The sequence below is a fragment of the Cinclus cinclus genome, chromosome 1, assembly GCF_963662255.1.
Source record: "Cinclus cinclus chromosome 1, bCinCin1.1, whole genome shotgun sequence".
In the NCBI taxonomy this organism is placed as follows: Eukaryota; Metazoa; Chordata; class Aves; order Passeriformes; family Cinclidae; genus Cinclus; species Cinclus cinclus.
The window spans coordinates 68,893,501-68,908,697 of record NC_085046.1 but is presented as its reverse complement, the minus strand read 5'-3'; the positions used below and the strand labels follow the sequence as shown (position 1 = coordinate 68,908,697).

The window sequence follows — 15,197 nt, the reverse complement described above, 5'->3', positions numbered from 1 at the left end:
TTGTAAGCATACATACTTGTTAAAATGCTGCAGCAGAAAGGTGCATTGCTGTGCTCTCTTCATTGAGACTGATACTGATTCTGGCCTAAATAGTATGGCCTCATAAATTTCTAGATGTGAAATGCTATAGAAATATGAGAATGCGTGTGAAGATGAAATTCCCATTTCTACTGGCGAAATTCTGTTAGGATGGGTCAGGTTTAAGTTTAATTAGCAAGGCAGCAAGTTTCTGTAATTTGAAACAGCAAAAAATACCATCAGATGAACAGCAAGGATAGACTCAAACAGAAAGAAAATTGTTTCTCTACCTTTGAATTCAAATTTAGCTGAAATCAAAATATGGGCTTCTTATTGCAAATTTATGATGATTCACCTTTGCTGAGAATTATTTTTCCTGGATTCTGTAAAGTAACTTCAAGAGTGCTCATTGCAGGCAGAAATATTCTCTCCTCAGTAGATCTTTGGGCATGTTCCTGGTATGTTTGTGTTGAATTGGTCAGCAGTGTTTGGTGCTGAGTAAGATGACCCCTTTCCAGCACTGGTAACAGCTGGTAGCTGACATTTATCGGGTCAGTGTACTTGGCCTGTGGTGCAGACTTGCCTTTTGGAATGGTGAGCCTTATGGGATGCCTGCTACACAATTCTGTATTAAAATCACTGAAAACTCTGCAGGAATCTTTGTTTGGTTTTGTTGTTTTCTTGTTTTCTTTTTTTCTCTTTTTATTTTTACACATATGTATTAATATCTTCTGTCAATTACTAAATTTCCTTGTCAGAAATGGCATCTAAACTTTGCATAAAATCTAAGGCATTCCAACAAAACAATTCACTGCTTAATTCTTTAGACTATTTCAAAGCAGAAACTGGGGAAGTGTTTTGAAACGTTAGACACTTCGTTTTCCTTCTTGTACCACTTCAGTCACATACTTCAGCTTACATGCACCATTCCAGCTTCTTGTGTCATCTTATCTCCCAACCCTGTGCAGTTTAAAGCAGCTTTATCATCACCTTTAAGCTTAGACACAAGTTTGGTGTGTCTAACCTGTAATCTCACTTCCTCCTAGTTTCCCACCTCTTGGCCTGCGTTTTCCCAAATTCTGTATAGAAAAATCATACTTTCTTTTTTTTTTTAAATCCACAACAATTTCTCACTTCTGTAAAGCTCCCTTTAAGGAAGATTAGTCTCTTCATACTTCGCTTCAAGCATAGATTTAATAATTTTGTGTTGCAGTTACTATTCTGAATATGCCACTTTTAAAAGTTATACAAATAAGCAGTTAAAAAGATGGTCTTGATGCATGGAAAAACCTGTAAGGTTTAATATTTTTTGCCAGGGAGCTAATCTAAATGAAAATCCATTGACACCCTCATCCTTACACGGGCTGTCAAACATTTCTCTCTGTCACAGAGTATAATGACAATTCAACAGTGGCCAAATATAAAGGAATCTAGAAAAAAATAGCAAAATACTGGGTAAAAAGTGGCTGATTGTGTAACTGTGTCAGTAAGACACACAACTCTGAATTAAAGGTGCTATCGACAAGACAGCAGTCTGACCACCCGTATCCATCAGCCAAAAGCACATATTTTGTAGTTTAGCTGCCTTTTGGTATAGCAAGAATGTTACCACAAATCATATAGGTAAATTTGCTGTTAACAGAGGGGATTGGTCAAAATGCAGGGCAAGCATCAAAAGACATCCTTCATATTCTAGTTTCTTTTGAATTTTTTGTATATTCATAAAAAATGAAGGGACCTTTCAGTCAAAGAGGCTTATGTTTCTTATTGAAGTGTTAGTATTGAAAATATTCCTGTTAATGCGGGTGTTGTGCTAATGGTTCTTCTTTCATTAAACTTAGGTGTTTACCATATCCAAGGACTTAGTTCCTCGGGTAATGTCAAGGGTTGTAGAAGCAGTCTCTGAAGAGCTGAGTCGACTGATGCAGTGTGTTTCATCCTTCAGCAAAAATGGAGCTTTACAGGTACCCAAATAGTTCATAATGTCAAACATCTGAATCTAGAAAACTGAGAATAACAGACAGAAGTATGTAATCTGGGTGTATCTTTGATTTATTGTAGCAGTGAAAGCAAGGAGATAAAAATTATTAGTTTACAACCTATTTCAGATTTATGGATGAGTAAATAAATGAATTTGGGATACTAGTTCTTGAGTTTGATTATATTTTAGGGCTATCTTTTTGTTAGATGGCATTAAAAGGCTACCAGGACCCTGTGAGATAAAAAGCATCCTAATGGCATCTTTTTGATATGATGTCAAATACTCTCTTTGGCCTGACATTACAAAAATCACTTCAAAGGAAAAAAGCAATGTAGTGATATTTTGAGGTTTAAAAATTCCTAAAACAGGATGCAGTAGGATCTTGTAAGACTTTGCAGGACTAGTCACTTGTTTGTTATACTCTTTCTACAATACCTTGTTGTTGTAACATGGGAAGAATAGCTTTGCTGTCTTTATTTACAGCTGGATTGGTAGTTGTACTTGCTATTGGGTAAGCTTTAAAGGACTGTAAGAAAAACACCTTTTTTAAACATATACCTTTGAGTCAGATTGGTATGACTATAACAGAAGAGCAAATTCCCTATTTTCATTGTACATGACAGCATTCTTGCATTATGATGGGAAAATAATTATCCAGTTGTAACCTTTGTTTGCCAATTGCTCCTAGTAATGGCATTGGACAGAGAATTAGTATAGGAAGATTGCAGCCAAGTAAGATTGACTCTGTATTTAAACAAAACCCTTTAATAACAACAAAGCTTCATTTAAATCCCTTTTTTCTGATTAAACAACCCACTGTAGGGACTTGCTGCCTAAATCCATAGTGGGAAAGCTTTTCTTTCCTTACTGTAAATTTGTCACTCAGGGTCATTTTCTGTTCCTCTGAACATGGAAAATCCTGTCTGTCAGACAGCAGCAGTGTGAGTGCCATCCAAGCCTTGTTAGACTGAACAGAAAATTCCCATTCAAGCTTCACTCTGTATTCCCATGTCCCATCCCACAGTTTTGCAGGGCTCACCCTTCCACAAGGTTTATTTAGACTGTGGTGCTTGAGAATGGGGTACTAGTACCTCCTAAAATGTAGAAAAGACTCCAGAATCTTAGGCACGGGACTTCAAAAAGTCCACAACTCTTGAGCTTGGAGCACTGTACAAAAAGAGGTAAAATATTCTGTGTTGAGAAGAACATTTCTTATGAATATAAAATTTGGGGTGGCCATGTTATATTTGGTGCCAGAAAGTTCTGGTTCTAAAAAAGCACAAATTGTAGCCGTCTTCCTACCTAGAGGAGGGATGAGGGAAATACCTAAAAGCCAAAGGCTTCCATTAGAAGTGGAATTAGTTGTCTGTGTTGCATTGTCAAAAGTTTTGGAAGATTAACATCATTAGTTGTGTCTAAATGTTACTGTAATGTCTAACAGGGTTAAATTTCATCTTTATGCTTAAAAAAACAAAATGCAAATTTTCATTAAGTTCACTTTGCATTTTTAAATGAAATTACTTAATGGTCTCTTGCAGAATGTTTATATTTCATATCAAAGTTGTGATGACAATGATTGCTTTTCAAAGACTAAAGGATGATCTATGAAGTTTGTTTAATCTGTGAGTTCTGTCTCCTCCACAGTTTGCCTAAATGAAAATTAATACCTGGCAGACAGTACAGTGCAGGAGTAAAATCCCCAGACTCTTGTGCCCACCAGGTGACACAAAAGAAACGAAGTACAATCATTCTACTTCCTCATCTGATGGAAAAAAAAATAAATTAACCAGAATAACCAAGCATAAAATGTGTATTGACAGATTTTTGTACTTTTGTGTTTCCTTCCTCTCTGGCTAAGCAGTGCTGTGAGAAGTTAAGCTCACTGTATTTCATTTTTAAAAACAAGATAAAAGGTTGTATCCTTCTATCTTTCTATCACAGTCCAAAAAAAGGTGAAACAGAATTAAGATTTATTACTGTTACTGAGAGATAAACCAGTGTTTTTTGACGACTACCCAGTGACCATGTAAACAGTTTGACTTGAATCAAAAGTATGAAATTGCTCCTTTAAGCAGTCTCCTGCCAGAGCAGCATGGCAACAAAGAATACAGGAAATAAACTGTTAAAAGCCAAGGCTGCTTACAAGGGCAGCGTGCAATAGTATTTGCCTCTCAAGAAGGTGAAGCTTTGGGGTACTTGTATACACTTGGTGAAATGACTTTGTGTCATTGTTTACATTGTTTGTATTTCCATCTTTAGGCAAAACTGGAAATCTGTGCATTGAGGGATACTGTGGCCATATACCTGACACCTGAAAGCAAGTAAGATGTGCTGTAATGTCACTTCTTGCAGCATAATGGAATCCTTGGTAAACATGCAAGAACACATAATGTAAATTTAGAATGAAGGAATTTTGCTTCAATTAGAATATATGGTCTACTGTGTAAATATACCAAAAACAGATGCCTAGCAAGATTTTATCAGTTGAAAGAAAACAGTTACTTTTTTGTTGTTTTTTACTTGCACTTTTAGACACAAACTAATATTAGCTACCAAAAACAGATTGTGAAACTTCTTAACAGCAGTACAGCTAGTGAGGATAATTATGCTAAAGCCAGTCACAGAGCAGATCTTGATGAGTTTTATCCAGTTTTTCACAGCAGTCTCATAAAGTATAAAGCAAATAACCTGCCAGATGCATCTACAGATGAGTCTACAGATCCAGATACTGACAGGGTCCCCTTATAGGGATGTGAAGAATTAGGGCTCTCCATAGGGTTATATAATATCCTGCTCCTTCTCCAAACACCTAATCAGGGAAAGGGAATTCAGCTTCACACTGTTTCCTAGAATCAACACCTTTCAAAGGCCTTAAGCAATTTATCATCTCTCACTGAGGCAAGATCAAAGATATATATTGTGGAGGACACACACATTAATATAAAGGGAGAAGGAAAAGCATCAGTGGTTGATGCAGCCAAGACATGTAAAAACAGGCTATGATAGCTGTCAGCAGTTTTAAGTAAAGTTGATTGAAATTTTCTAGGCAGTTATGGTGGGAATTGGATACAGGCAGATTCATCTATTATTTAAATTACTTTCACTTCTTTTAAGATTGGCATTACACATCCCTGAAGGTGGCAATTTGGTCATCTTACCTGATCAACAATTTTGTAGGAGACATTGCAGGTCTTAATGGACCTTCATAGAGTCACACATAGTGTCCACTGGTGTCACTGCATTCCAATTCAGAGTTCTTACATCCCTGTTCTGAGTGTCTGATAGTGACAAAGGCCTCTAAAAGAAAACTACTTGGCACTGGCTCAGGTTGGATACAATTGAAATTATATTGTCTGTAATAGTGCAAAGCACAGTGAACCCTGAAAGCTGGAGCTTCGTAGAGGTGTTTTTTTTTTTTTATCCCTGGACTTGTCACTAGCAGTAGTTGCCACAAGTCACTATATTTTGCTGACAAGATTCTACATATCTGTGCAGGTCCTGCTCTGTTCCCTCATTTCTGTTCCATATCTGTTGCCCAGAGCAGGGTGGGAGCCCCCGTCTTTGAAGTTACTTAACACTTGACTGGATAATGGCCTAAGGAAACATCCTCTAACCTTGAAATTAGCCCTACTTTGAGATCAGGGTTGCACCTAAAATCCCTTCCAATCTAAATTATTCTGTGGCTCTATGTTATCTCAATGCAAATCCACTGTAATACTCTTTGTAGGCACTCTTCTGTAAGGCAGAATGCAATGGCCTGTCTACTAAGCACAGAGAGACAATCAATATTTTATCTGTTCGTCATACACCAATGGTCACTTAGTTTTATGCAGAAGGCAGGCTGGCCACAACGTTTAATTCTTGAACAGTCCCGGATGTGCTAGTCTTCAATCAACTGCTGATTTAACATTTTCTGTTGATATATGATTACATCACATTAGGAATGTCAAGATAGCTGCTTCACCCCATGCCTACTTTATGTTCAATTTGCGCATGGATGTCGGGTCCTCAGGTAAATACTTTGTCAATTTATTGGAAAAAAAATGGATAAAATATAGCATAATCTGTAGGACTTATAGAGAGAAACTGTAAATGCTGAGTCTTGTACTAGCAGAATATGAGTATTTTCATTTTCCTTGCAGATCAAGCTTTAAGCAAGCTTTGGAAGCCTTGCCTCAGCTCTCAAGTGGAACTGACAGAAAGTGAGTACAATGCACCCTCTTGTTTCCTTTATAGTCTTTGGACCCATTGTTTTTTACTCTTGTAAGAAAACTTTGCTACAGAAGGGTTAACTTTCCCTGTATTTGACCTTTCTGAATTACAGAGCAGAAGCCTTTTTGGACAGAGTCAAGAATAAGCTCAGTCCTTGCCTTGTTCATGGCCTATTAAATTACCCAGAAGAGCCAATGTCTTTGCCTATCCCAGTCTTACCAGTTCAGTGTAGCTTTGTATTTGTCTTGTAGTATCAGTCTATTTTAGCCTTCCTTGTTAATCTTAAGGTTTCTTTGAGTTCCACTGTATTGTTTTACCCAATTTAGTGGCAACAAAGAAACAGCCAAGAACAAATTCAGGCTTTTGGAAGCTTATATATAGGGAACTCAAAAAACTGACATGTTTTCTTTTAAAAACAAATAAGGAGGGTCCGTGGCTCTTTATTAACATCAGGAGGAAGAATTTTGGGTTCTTCCTTTTCCACCATAATGACCTTTGACGAACAGGTTGCTTTGCTACATCCAGCCTGTGTTTGGTAGTCTATTCTACAACCACAGCTAAATAATAAGTAAAGCTAGGACAGATTTGTAATGAGTAGAGTAGTGTAAATATAGGTGGTTTGAACTAGAGATTGGTTTCGTTGTACTTTCAAACATCAAATCAGTTTGCACTTAGCAGTCAGAATTTAGAATGTTTTGTAGACACACAAAGGGACTGTTGGTGCAGCTCATGGTCCATGGTCTGTGCCTTTTTCCAGATGTCTTCTGTCTACGTAGTCAAACCTGCTCTTCACTAGCCACAACAAGTCTCAAGATAGCTCCTCATCTCACTTAGATCTTGTGCTTTATTAAAGTTAGAAATCAGTTTTGAGTAAGGAGAGATCTTTTAACTCAAATTTTCCAAAACACCTGTAAGAATTTTTTTTTTCACTTAGTCACAAGCATCTGAGCTTCATGAGACAAATGAGAATCAAGAACTGCATCATTATTACATCTGCCTCGGTGCCCTGAGCCCCAGACAGTGCAGAACTTGTTCTGTTTCCCAATTCATGGGAATGGCAATTTTCATTGTTCCAGGCACTCGTTGTAATCTACATGTATTTGTGTAAAATAACGCATTTGTGCTCTGACTTGAGAGCTGTTTATGTGTGTTCATTCCCAATCACTGCTATGATGCTAAATGATTAATGTGGACATGTTCATTTTCCAGAGGACCCAATGAGGAAGCAGATATGATTTTTTGGTTTGAGTTGCTATTCTTAGGCTAGTTTTTCTTTAACACACATTGTAATTTTTTTTCTGTTACTGGCTGTTCAGTAATGCAGAATGCCAAAAAAGTTCAGGTAATACATGTCTACCCTATATGGCTTGGTTTTGAAACAGGGCAGAAAGTTCAGATATCACATTATTGCCTGGATTTGGAGAAAATAAAAAACCCAGCCAAGACTGTAAAACAACTTAATGCATCTCCACTCTTACAGTCGATATTTTCTACAACAGGCCCATCAACACCATTGCTCCTACACCTGTAGTTTGTGGAATGTTATAAATACTATCCACTGCACCAGGTACTTTCTTGGCAGCTCGGTAGATGTGAATTAACTATTGTTATGCCCCCAAATGAACTCATACACAGTTTATTTATTGGGGACAAAATAACACGATTGGGGTGGGTTAATGTTTCTCCTAGAAGAGTCATACTATCTCTGATCTTTCAGTCATGATATTTAAGAGAAATCTACAAATACCTTCCAAAGACAAGGCTGAGAACTGAAATTTGCAATTCAGCTACACAAGAAAAGCAGACAGCGTACCTGAAGTCACAGACAGAATAATCAAAACTTGCGGTAATTGTTCCCTTTTCAGAATCTCCTAAAGTTGTAACTCTTTTCTCTTTACAGGTTACTAGAAGAGCTGCTAAACAAATTCAAAAGCAGCATGCACTTGCAGCTGACCTGTTTTCAAGCTTCTTCATCAGCCATGATGAAAACATAGACAAAAACACAGTGCAGACAAACGTGCTTAAACATTGTACATTTTTTCTGGACTACTTCAATTCCTTTGAACACTCTTAAAAAAACTAAAAGGAACTCCACTGGAAAAATAAATTGAGATACAACTTTTTCAGTAATGTTATGGGGTGTCCTGCTGAGCGAGATTTCTGTTCCTACATACTTGGATAAAATGGTTTTCTGTCTGCTGTATTTCACTCTGTAGAGGGAATTTAGTAAATTTTGTTTACATACATTTGTTCATTAAGAAATATTCATTGTTGTTCTGCAATACATTGAAATATATTTTTAGCAAATGTCAGCTTAAGTTTGAGTATTACTCATGTTGTCCAGTATATCAATCTTAATTTCTAGATATAGAGTCATACTGAATTGACTGGAACAGATAAATTCTATAAACTATTGAAAAGTATGTAATAAGCATTGCCCCCCTAGAGCTGACTAATAAATATCCAGATACCATATTAAGTACACTGCTTCTTTTGCATTTAAAAATGGTAACTTTTTTTTCTGTTCTCATTTGGTGGTTATAAGTCTGATTTCTTGGGGGCTTTTATTTTCTTACTTATTTTTAATTGAACATATTGCTGCCTTTCATGTTTCTCCCTTCTATTCAAGTGTTGATGGTAGCCTTCACATCTGAAATAAGATTTACTTTCATTGGCAATTAACAGAAAACCATTCCAAGTTTATAAGATTAGTAGGAAAAATGTCCAAGTAAAATATTATTTGCTGTTAAGGAGTAGACTAGTTAATAACTTCTCATGTAGTAAGGAGGAGCACAGGATGTCATTTGTTTTGCTTCCTCATTCTTACTCTTCTTGTCTTTTCTTGCTCTTACAGGCTTACAACCACTGTCTTCCTCTTGTTAGTCAGTCTTATTTTCCTCTTTTCGCCACTAGTTATTGGATTTGTGTGGGGGGAAATAGGGATTCAGGAGAAAACAGTTTTGCTGCTGCTGTTTTGGGAGGTAACAAACGGGTTTAATTTTGTAACTGATACCATGGCTTGGAATTAATGCAGTAATAATATATTCTTGCTGTAATAGCAGTCATTTTGAGTAAATTGTTTCAGGAATAGTGCATAGCTTTCAAACAATTTCTTAATGCCAGCTCATTTATTTTGCCAGTTCATTTATGTGCTTTAAAAATGCAGAGTACAATTCCTATAATACGTAATTTTCGAGAAAGTTTGATGCACATGTAGTTACTTGTTAAGAAGTTCTGTGTAAGTAGTAGCAGCATGTTGAATGGAAGTGTGAAACTTCAAATACATGTTATTATCATTAAGCACCTGGAGCAATGTTGTTTTGTTAAGTGTTGTCCCTTCTATGGTGGTCAGAGTCTCAACTGCTGATATTAACTGAAATAGTCATCCAGTTCTGTAAAAGATTTCACTTCAGAATAATAAAACATTAAGAAAAATGGTCATAAGCTCTTCTTGAATTCCCTACTTTGCAAGAGATGTTATTTCTTCGAATTTTGCCAGTCTACAATTTCTATATTTGTATCAGACGTTCTAAGTATTGAAAACCTGTTCTGTTGTCTGTACTGTCTTAACATACATTCAGACATTTCTTTATTGTGAGATCCTTGTCTTACTCATCTTTTACTACAGCAACTCGTTGCTTGTCTATAAAACCTGAAGTCAGACTTTCATGTAGGTGCTTCTCTGAAGTAACTTACACTTCAGAACATCTCACTGACAGAAACGAGATTAATGTGGAATCGATCAAACTATTCCTTGAATTCCATCTGATATGAATAAATGTTCACAGTCAAGTCAGAGCCCTGCATTTTAATAAATCCACTTTGTGGCTTAAGGAAGTCAGTGAGCATCATGCTGCAGCAGGAGATATTGGAATCCCTTTGCTTGGAAGGGGGGTTGGGACTCTTGAGGCTTCATAGCCAATGTACAGAAGGCTGCAGTTCCTCTGAAAAGTAGATTACAAAAAACAAGAAGTGGTCAGTGTGGGTTCTACAATAAAAAACTGTTAGAAGATACAATTAGGTTTAAAAAGTATTGTTGAAAGTGGGAAAAGACAGGGAGACCACACCAGAATACACCATCAGTCACAGCTTGCAGAGAAGAGATGCAGCAAGGAAATCAAAGTAACAGAAGTGAAAGGCTCTGACATTTAAAGCAAGGTAAATGCTGAAAACAGTGGAAGGGAAAATAATTATTACAAGAACTTTGAACCTGTAGAAAGATCTAAAATTGTTACAAACTGGAAAAAAATTGTCCTTCCAATAAAGACCTAGAGAACTTTATTTCTTACGTAAGTGAAAAATATAGGGAGTAATGAGGCTCTAAAATATATCTGACTAAAAGTAAAGAAAGACATACAGAAAAATTCAGTTATAATATGCTGTGTTGAGATACTCAGCCTCTGGAGATTTTGAGTCATTCTTCTATTACTGTATTTTGGCTCTTATTTTGAATAGTCTTGAGTAGTTCAAGAGGTAGGCAAAGAGAAAATAAAAAATATATTATGTGTCAATGTAATTAGGAAACTACACAGGAAAAATACTTTAATCCCCCTGTAAAATTATGGGAAAAAACATGTAAAAATAGGGAAAAGTCATTACATATCTGGGGATTAACTTAATGGAATAGCTCAAGTAAGTAGCCTGAAAGAACGAAGAAATCGTGCTCCTTCCCACTCACAAAAGGTTTATTTTTTAATTGACTTTTAGAAATCATTTATGAAATGTGATCATAGTGTGTCATTGTCCTAGTTAAACATCTTCCTATGGCTTTTTTAAAAGCCACTTGGTTTATTAATATAGAAAGAACCATAGTCCTGCTGCTTTTCATGCATGTGCTGAACTTCTAGGATAAGAATAGGCATGAGATGACTGAGGAATGGGCAGGTTGTATTCTGTGTGATAAACCCCTTGCATCTTCCCAGGACTCTGACCAGTTTAATTTCACTGTATGGCACCAGAGAAGGAAATAAGTAGCAGTTGTGCTTTGCAGGGGGCTTTTGGCTGCTCCATAACGTGTGACTGTTGGCCTTGTAAAACACGTCCAGTCTCTCAACCTTTGCCAAAGCTATTGCATCTCCCTGAAGTGAGAGTACTTTATGGTGGAGGTGAGATTTTTCTTTTTTTTCTCTACCTGGGCAGCCTTTGCCATCCAGAACCAACGCAAGATTTTTGAAGCAATAGCATGTTTCCCTGCTCTATTGGTAAGCAGTGAGATGCATATAGAATATAGAATATAGAATATAGAATATAGAATATAGAATATAGAATATACCTATGAAAACTAGTTGGGGAAAAAAGGAAAACTTAATTATTGCTAATTCTGATTCTACTTTAGTTAAAAATGTATGTTCAGGGGAAAAAAAAAAAAAGGATTGTTGATATAAAGGCAGACAGAATGCTAGTATTTTAAAAAATCATGAAAGAAGAATTTCATGGAGATCTTTGCTGATTCTGACAAGCAAAAAGTCCCTCACCTGCAAAAGTCTAAAACTTAATGAAGCAATGCCCTAGGAAATTTATCAGAAAAGTATTCACAAACTCAACTCCTTTTGAATACTGAATGTATTGAAATTCAACTCCTTTTTAAAATTGAAGGTACGGATAGACAGTTTCTGGTTTTTTATAATATAAGAGAAGGTAGAAGATTGCAGTTTCCTAGATACACTTTTGTCCCCATGAAGAAAGAAGTTTCAAGAATATTTTACCATGGTTACTATGATCATCAGAGACAGTCCTGCACAGGGGATTTATACTTCTAAACCTATTGCCAGACCACATTTAAGTCAACTGCAGACAACAGCTTTGGATGTGTCCATCTAAGATACTCTCAGCTGTGTTTTTCCTGAGGATATTAAATATTGATTCTATCAATGGATAAAAATACTGATCTTTGTATCCAAACAGATTTCTGGACTCACTAGAAATGAGGGGGTTTACATATTTTACCTGCTATAAACATAGCTGCTATTTTGCTCTTATCATTGAATAGTATCAATAAAAATTAGAAGGAAAATATCTTTAACCTCATCAGAACACATTGAAACTGGCAATTAATGCAGTGCCCCGGCCGAAGCCTGAGATTCAGGATTCACATCTGGATCTTTAACCTTGTAAATCTTTGGCTTTCTGGACCTGATTGATGAGATGCATCTTATCCAGGGATAGAAAGGGAGACCCCTGAGGATATCTAGCATCTGCAGTCTGTTTCAGGTTCTTAGGAACTGTAGTTCCTGCATGGCACTTAAAATTTTAGCATCAGTCAGGTGTCAGTAATAGGCTCTGACTACTGTCAAGACAAGCCACAGCACTTGCAGTATTTAACAAGTAAGATGCAAATACAATTTGAAGTCAGACTTCCAGATAGGTTGAAATATTTGCAAATTTGTTAAACATGATGGTGGACTTCAAATAGGACTTCAGTCCTTTAGCATTTCTGGTCTAGCTGTGTAACTAGGGGATTTCTGGTTGACTACCCTCATCTGAAGATAAAAATAATTGTAACTAGTAAATTCCTTTAAAAGACTTTTTTGGAGATAATTTGGTATGCTTACCATTCAAAGATAAAAACATTCTTAGTTACATTCCAACCTGTCCATGTAGTGATAAAGACATGGTTCCATTTACCTGCCATGGCCTCATTAGCAGTTCTGTTTTTCTGTATCAAACATTAGTACAAAGTGTGCACATATGAGGTTGGCCATAGCTAGAAATGCTTCTGCAGTGCTGACACAGGGTACTTTGCTTCTTTCAACATTCTTAAAGAGAGCCATAAAAAAGGGAGCTATATGGTCAATTATAGGCAAAAATAATTTTGCACGAGTTGCCTTATGTGTTAAGAATATTTTGGCTTCATGTGCTTGACAGGCTGTTTTCTGACTTAGCATCACTTAGTGGAGTTTTTTTGGCATGAAATGAAAGGCAAAACTGGGAGTAACAGGGAACACAGTTCCATAAGGGAACATGATAGCCATTTCTGTCTTTACCTTTTTTAACTTCTGGTTTTATATAGTGCTACCAAGGGTTAAAGAGGAGTTCAGTTCTATTTCTCTTGTGCTGTTTTGAGCTACAGAGTTCTAAAAGCTTGTCTTTAATGAAGGTATTAAGAGAGCATGTCCAAAATGGTATATTTATTTCAGAACAATGTGTTTATCGTGTAAATTATGTACTCCTTTCAGTATTACATGACAACCCAAGGGGGCTTTCCTTTGGAGAATCACCAGTGCACCCTTGAAGACTTTAAAGCAATGTGCCTTGGTGAGTGACTTAAACACCACCGTTTGTGGTATTTATCACTGCACTGAACAGCTTTTGGAGCAGCAGCACCAGCAAATCTGCTGTGGGATTTTTTGGGGAGCAAGCAGGGGACTGGGTGGGCTTCTTTCCTGTACCTAATTGCTTCTAGTCTGAACATCCCAAAAGGTAACTGTATTCTTTTCCTCTCACACCCCTACTATTTAAAGGCTTGTAGTAGGTTTTGTACAATTCCGCTGCAAGCAGCCCTCCTTGAGCTCAAGACCAAGTAAGGGAAATCTTCAGCCAAATTCCTTTTGAATTGGAAAATTTAAACAACTTGAGGAAAAAGGACTAAGACAATGGAAAGTGGAATCCAGCCTTATTTGTACCATATGCTATTAACACATGCTTAGTTTTATAGCCTATTCTGGCAGCCTTTCACCTCTTTCTTCTGAAAAAATCTTGTAATATTAAAAGTTCATTGCCAGTCCCAGGCAAAAGTGCACAAATAAAATAGGCTGATGGTCTCGATATAGCTCATGAAAAATGCATCAAATACAAGTTAAGAATTAAGAATTATCTTTTCCTTTATTCCTGAAATGGGGTGCAGGTAGGGGAAAGGAAAGCTTTGCTGCATGCTTCTGTGCTTTGATGACACCTGTGTGGTGAAATTACTGCAGTTCTGATGTGACTGCAGATAACCAGAGGGCTCAGCACAGACTCAAACCTAAAGCTTGGTGTACCCAGTTATTTCTAAACACATGGTGATCTAGAAACAACCATGGGAGTCTTCATTTTGGTGGCACAGGGTTTCATGCTGCAGTACTAATGCAACAACGTTTTTGCAGCCACACATTCTGCTTTGACCAAGTGGAGCACATGCCTTGCTTTTGTTGGTTCATAAGCAGTTTTTTAGCACAGAATGTCAAATCAGATAATTTATGAAGTAAAATTAGCAAAATGAGACAGTTTTTCTCACTGCTCATTACTCATTTTTTCTGATAAATTTCACTCATTTTAACTAGACTGTACTCACAGAGGAGCTTCCCGTTCCAGCTTATCTTTTTAGATATTCAGCAGATAATTCAAATTCAAAATGTTAACGGTGCTACTTATTTTTAGAACCTGACATAAATACAGGCAGACATAGGTTTGAAAATAAGTTAGGAGAGACCAGAGAACTCTGAACCATGTGGGTAAAAAATGTTGGTAGACATCTGTTCTAGCTGTCTCTGGTACAGCCTGCACAGGAAAGGGAATCTCTTCCACCGTCTTTTCAGACATCTCCACCTGCTCATGCTGGAGGACAGGAGAATGTGATATCTTTGTGCAGAAGGTGAGATGATTCTTTATAATAAGTAAAAATGCTACAAGACTGAATAGAATGAACCCCAGCAAAATTTTCTGTCTCACAAGGATAAAACCTACTATACATTTTGAAATTTCCAAAATGAGCAGCACAACCGGACTAGTTCTGATGCCATCTCTGAGGAAGACATCTCTCACAGGTGTATTTTATCCCTGTGCTGCAGCACTGCCCAGGTTAACCTTTTTGGGTCATTATTTAAGTGTTGATTCAAACAGGAAAACTGATTTCTAGCTCATGTAGGCAGTGACAGCTTTACAAACTCAGGTGGCTCATGGATTAGCTTAGGGACAAAATATACAATTTTTCTTAGGGTCCTATTTCTGTGAACATTGAAACTCTTTCTAATCCCTGATAAACTCCACTCTCTGGGGACCCTGTGTGCCA

The 15,197-nt window shown here is 36.9% G+C and overlaps 1 protein-coding gene across 1 annotated transcript in view; it reads left to right on the top strand.

Annotated features, from left to right (window-relative positions):
• The window catches only part of EXOC2 (exocyst complex component 2), a 123,543-nt gene extending 113,909 nt beyond the window's left edge, over positions 1-9,634 (top strand). The window contains exons 25-28 of the mRNA XM_062499341.1: positions 1,860-1,982; positions 4,259-4,320; positions 6,142-6,201; positions 8,112-9,634. Coding sequence (XP_062355325.1) covers positions 1,860-1,982; positions 4,259-4,320; positions 6,142-6,201; positions 8,112-8,205 — 339 coding nt within the window. The 3' untranslated portion in view covers positions 8,206-9,634. The remainder of the gene's footprint in view (positions 1-1,859; positions 1,983-4,258; positions 4,321-6,141; positions 6,202-8,111) is intronic.
• Positions 9,635-15,197: the final 5,563 nt, after the last annotated feature.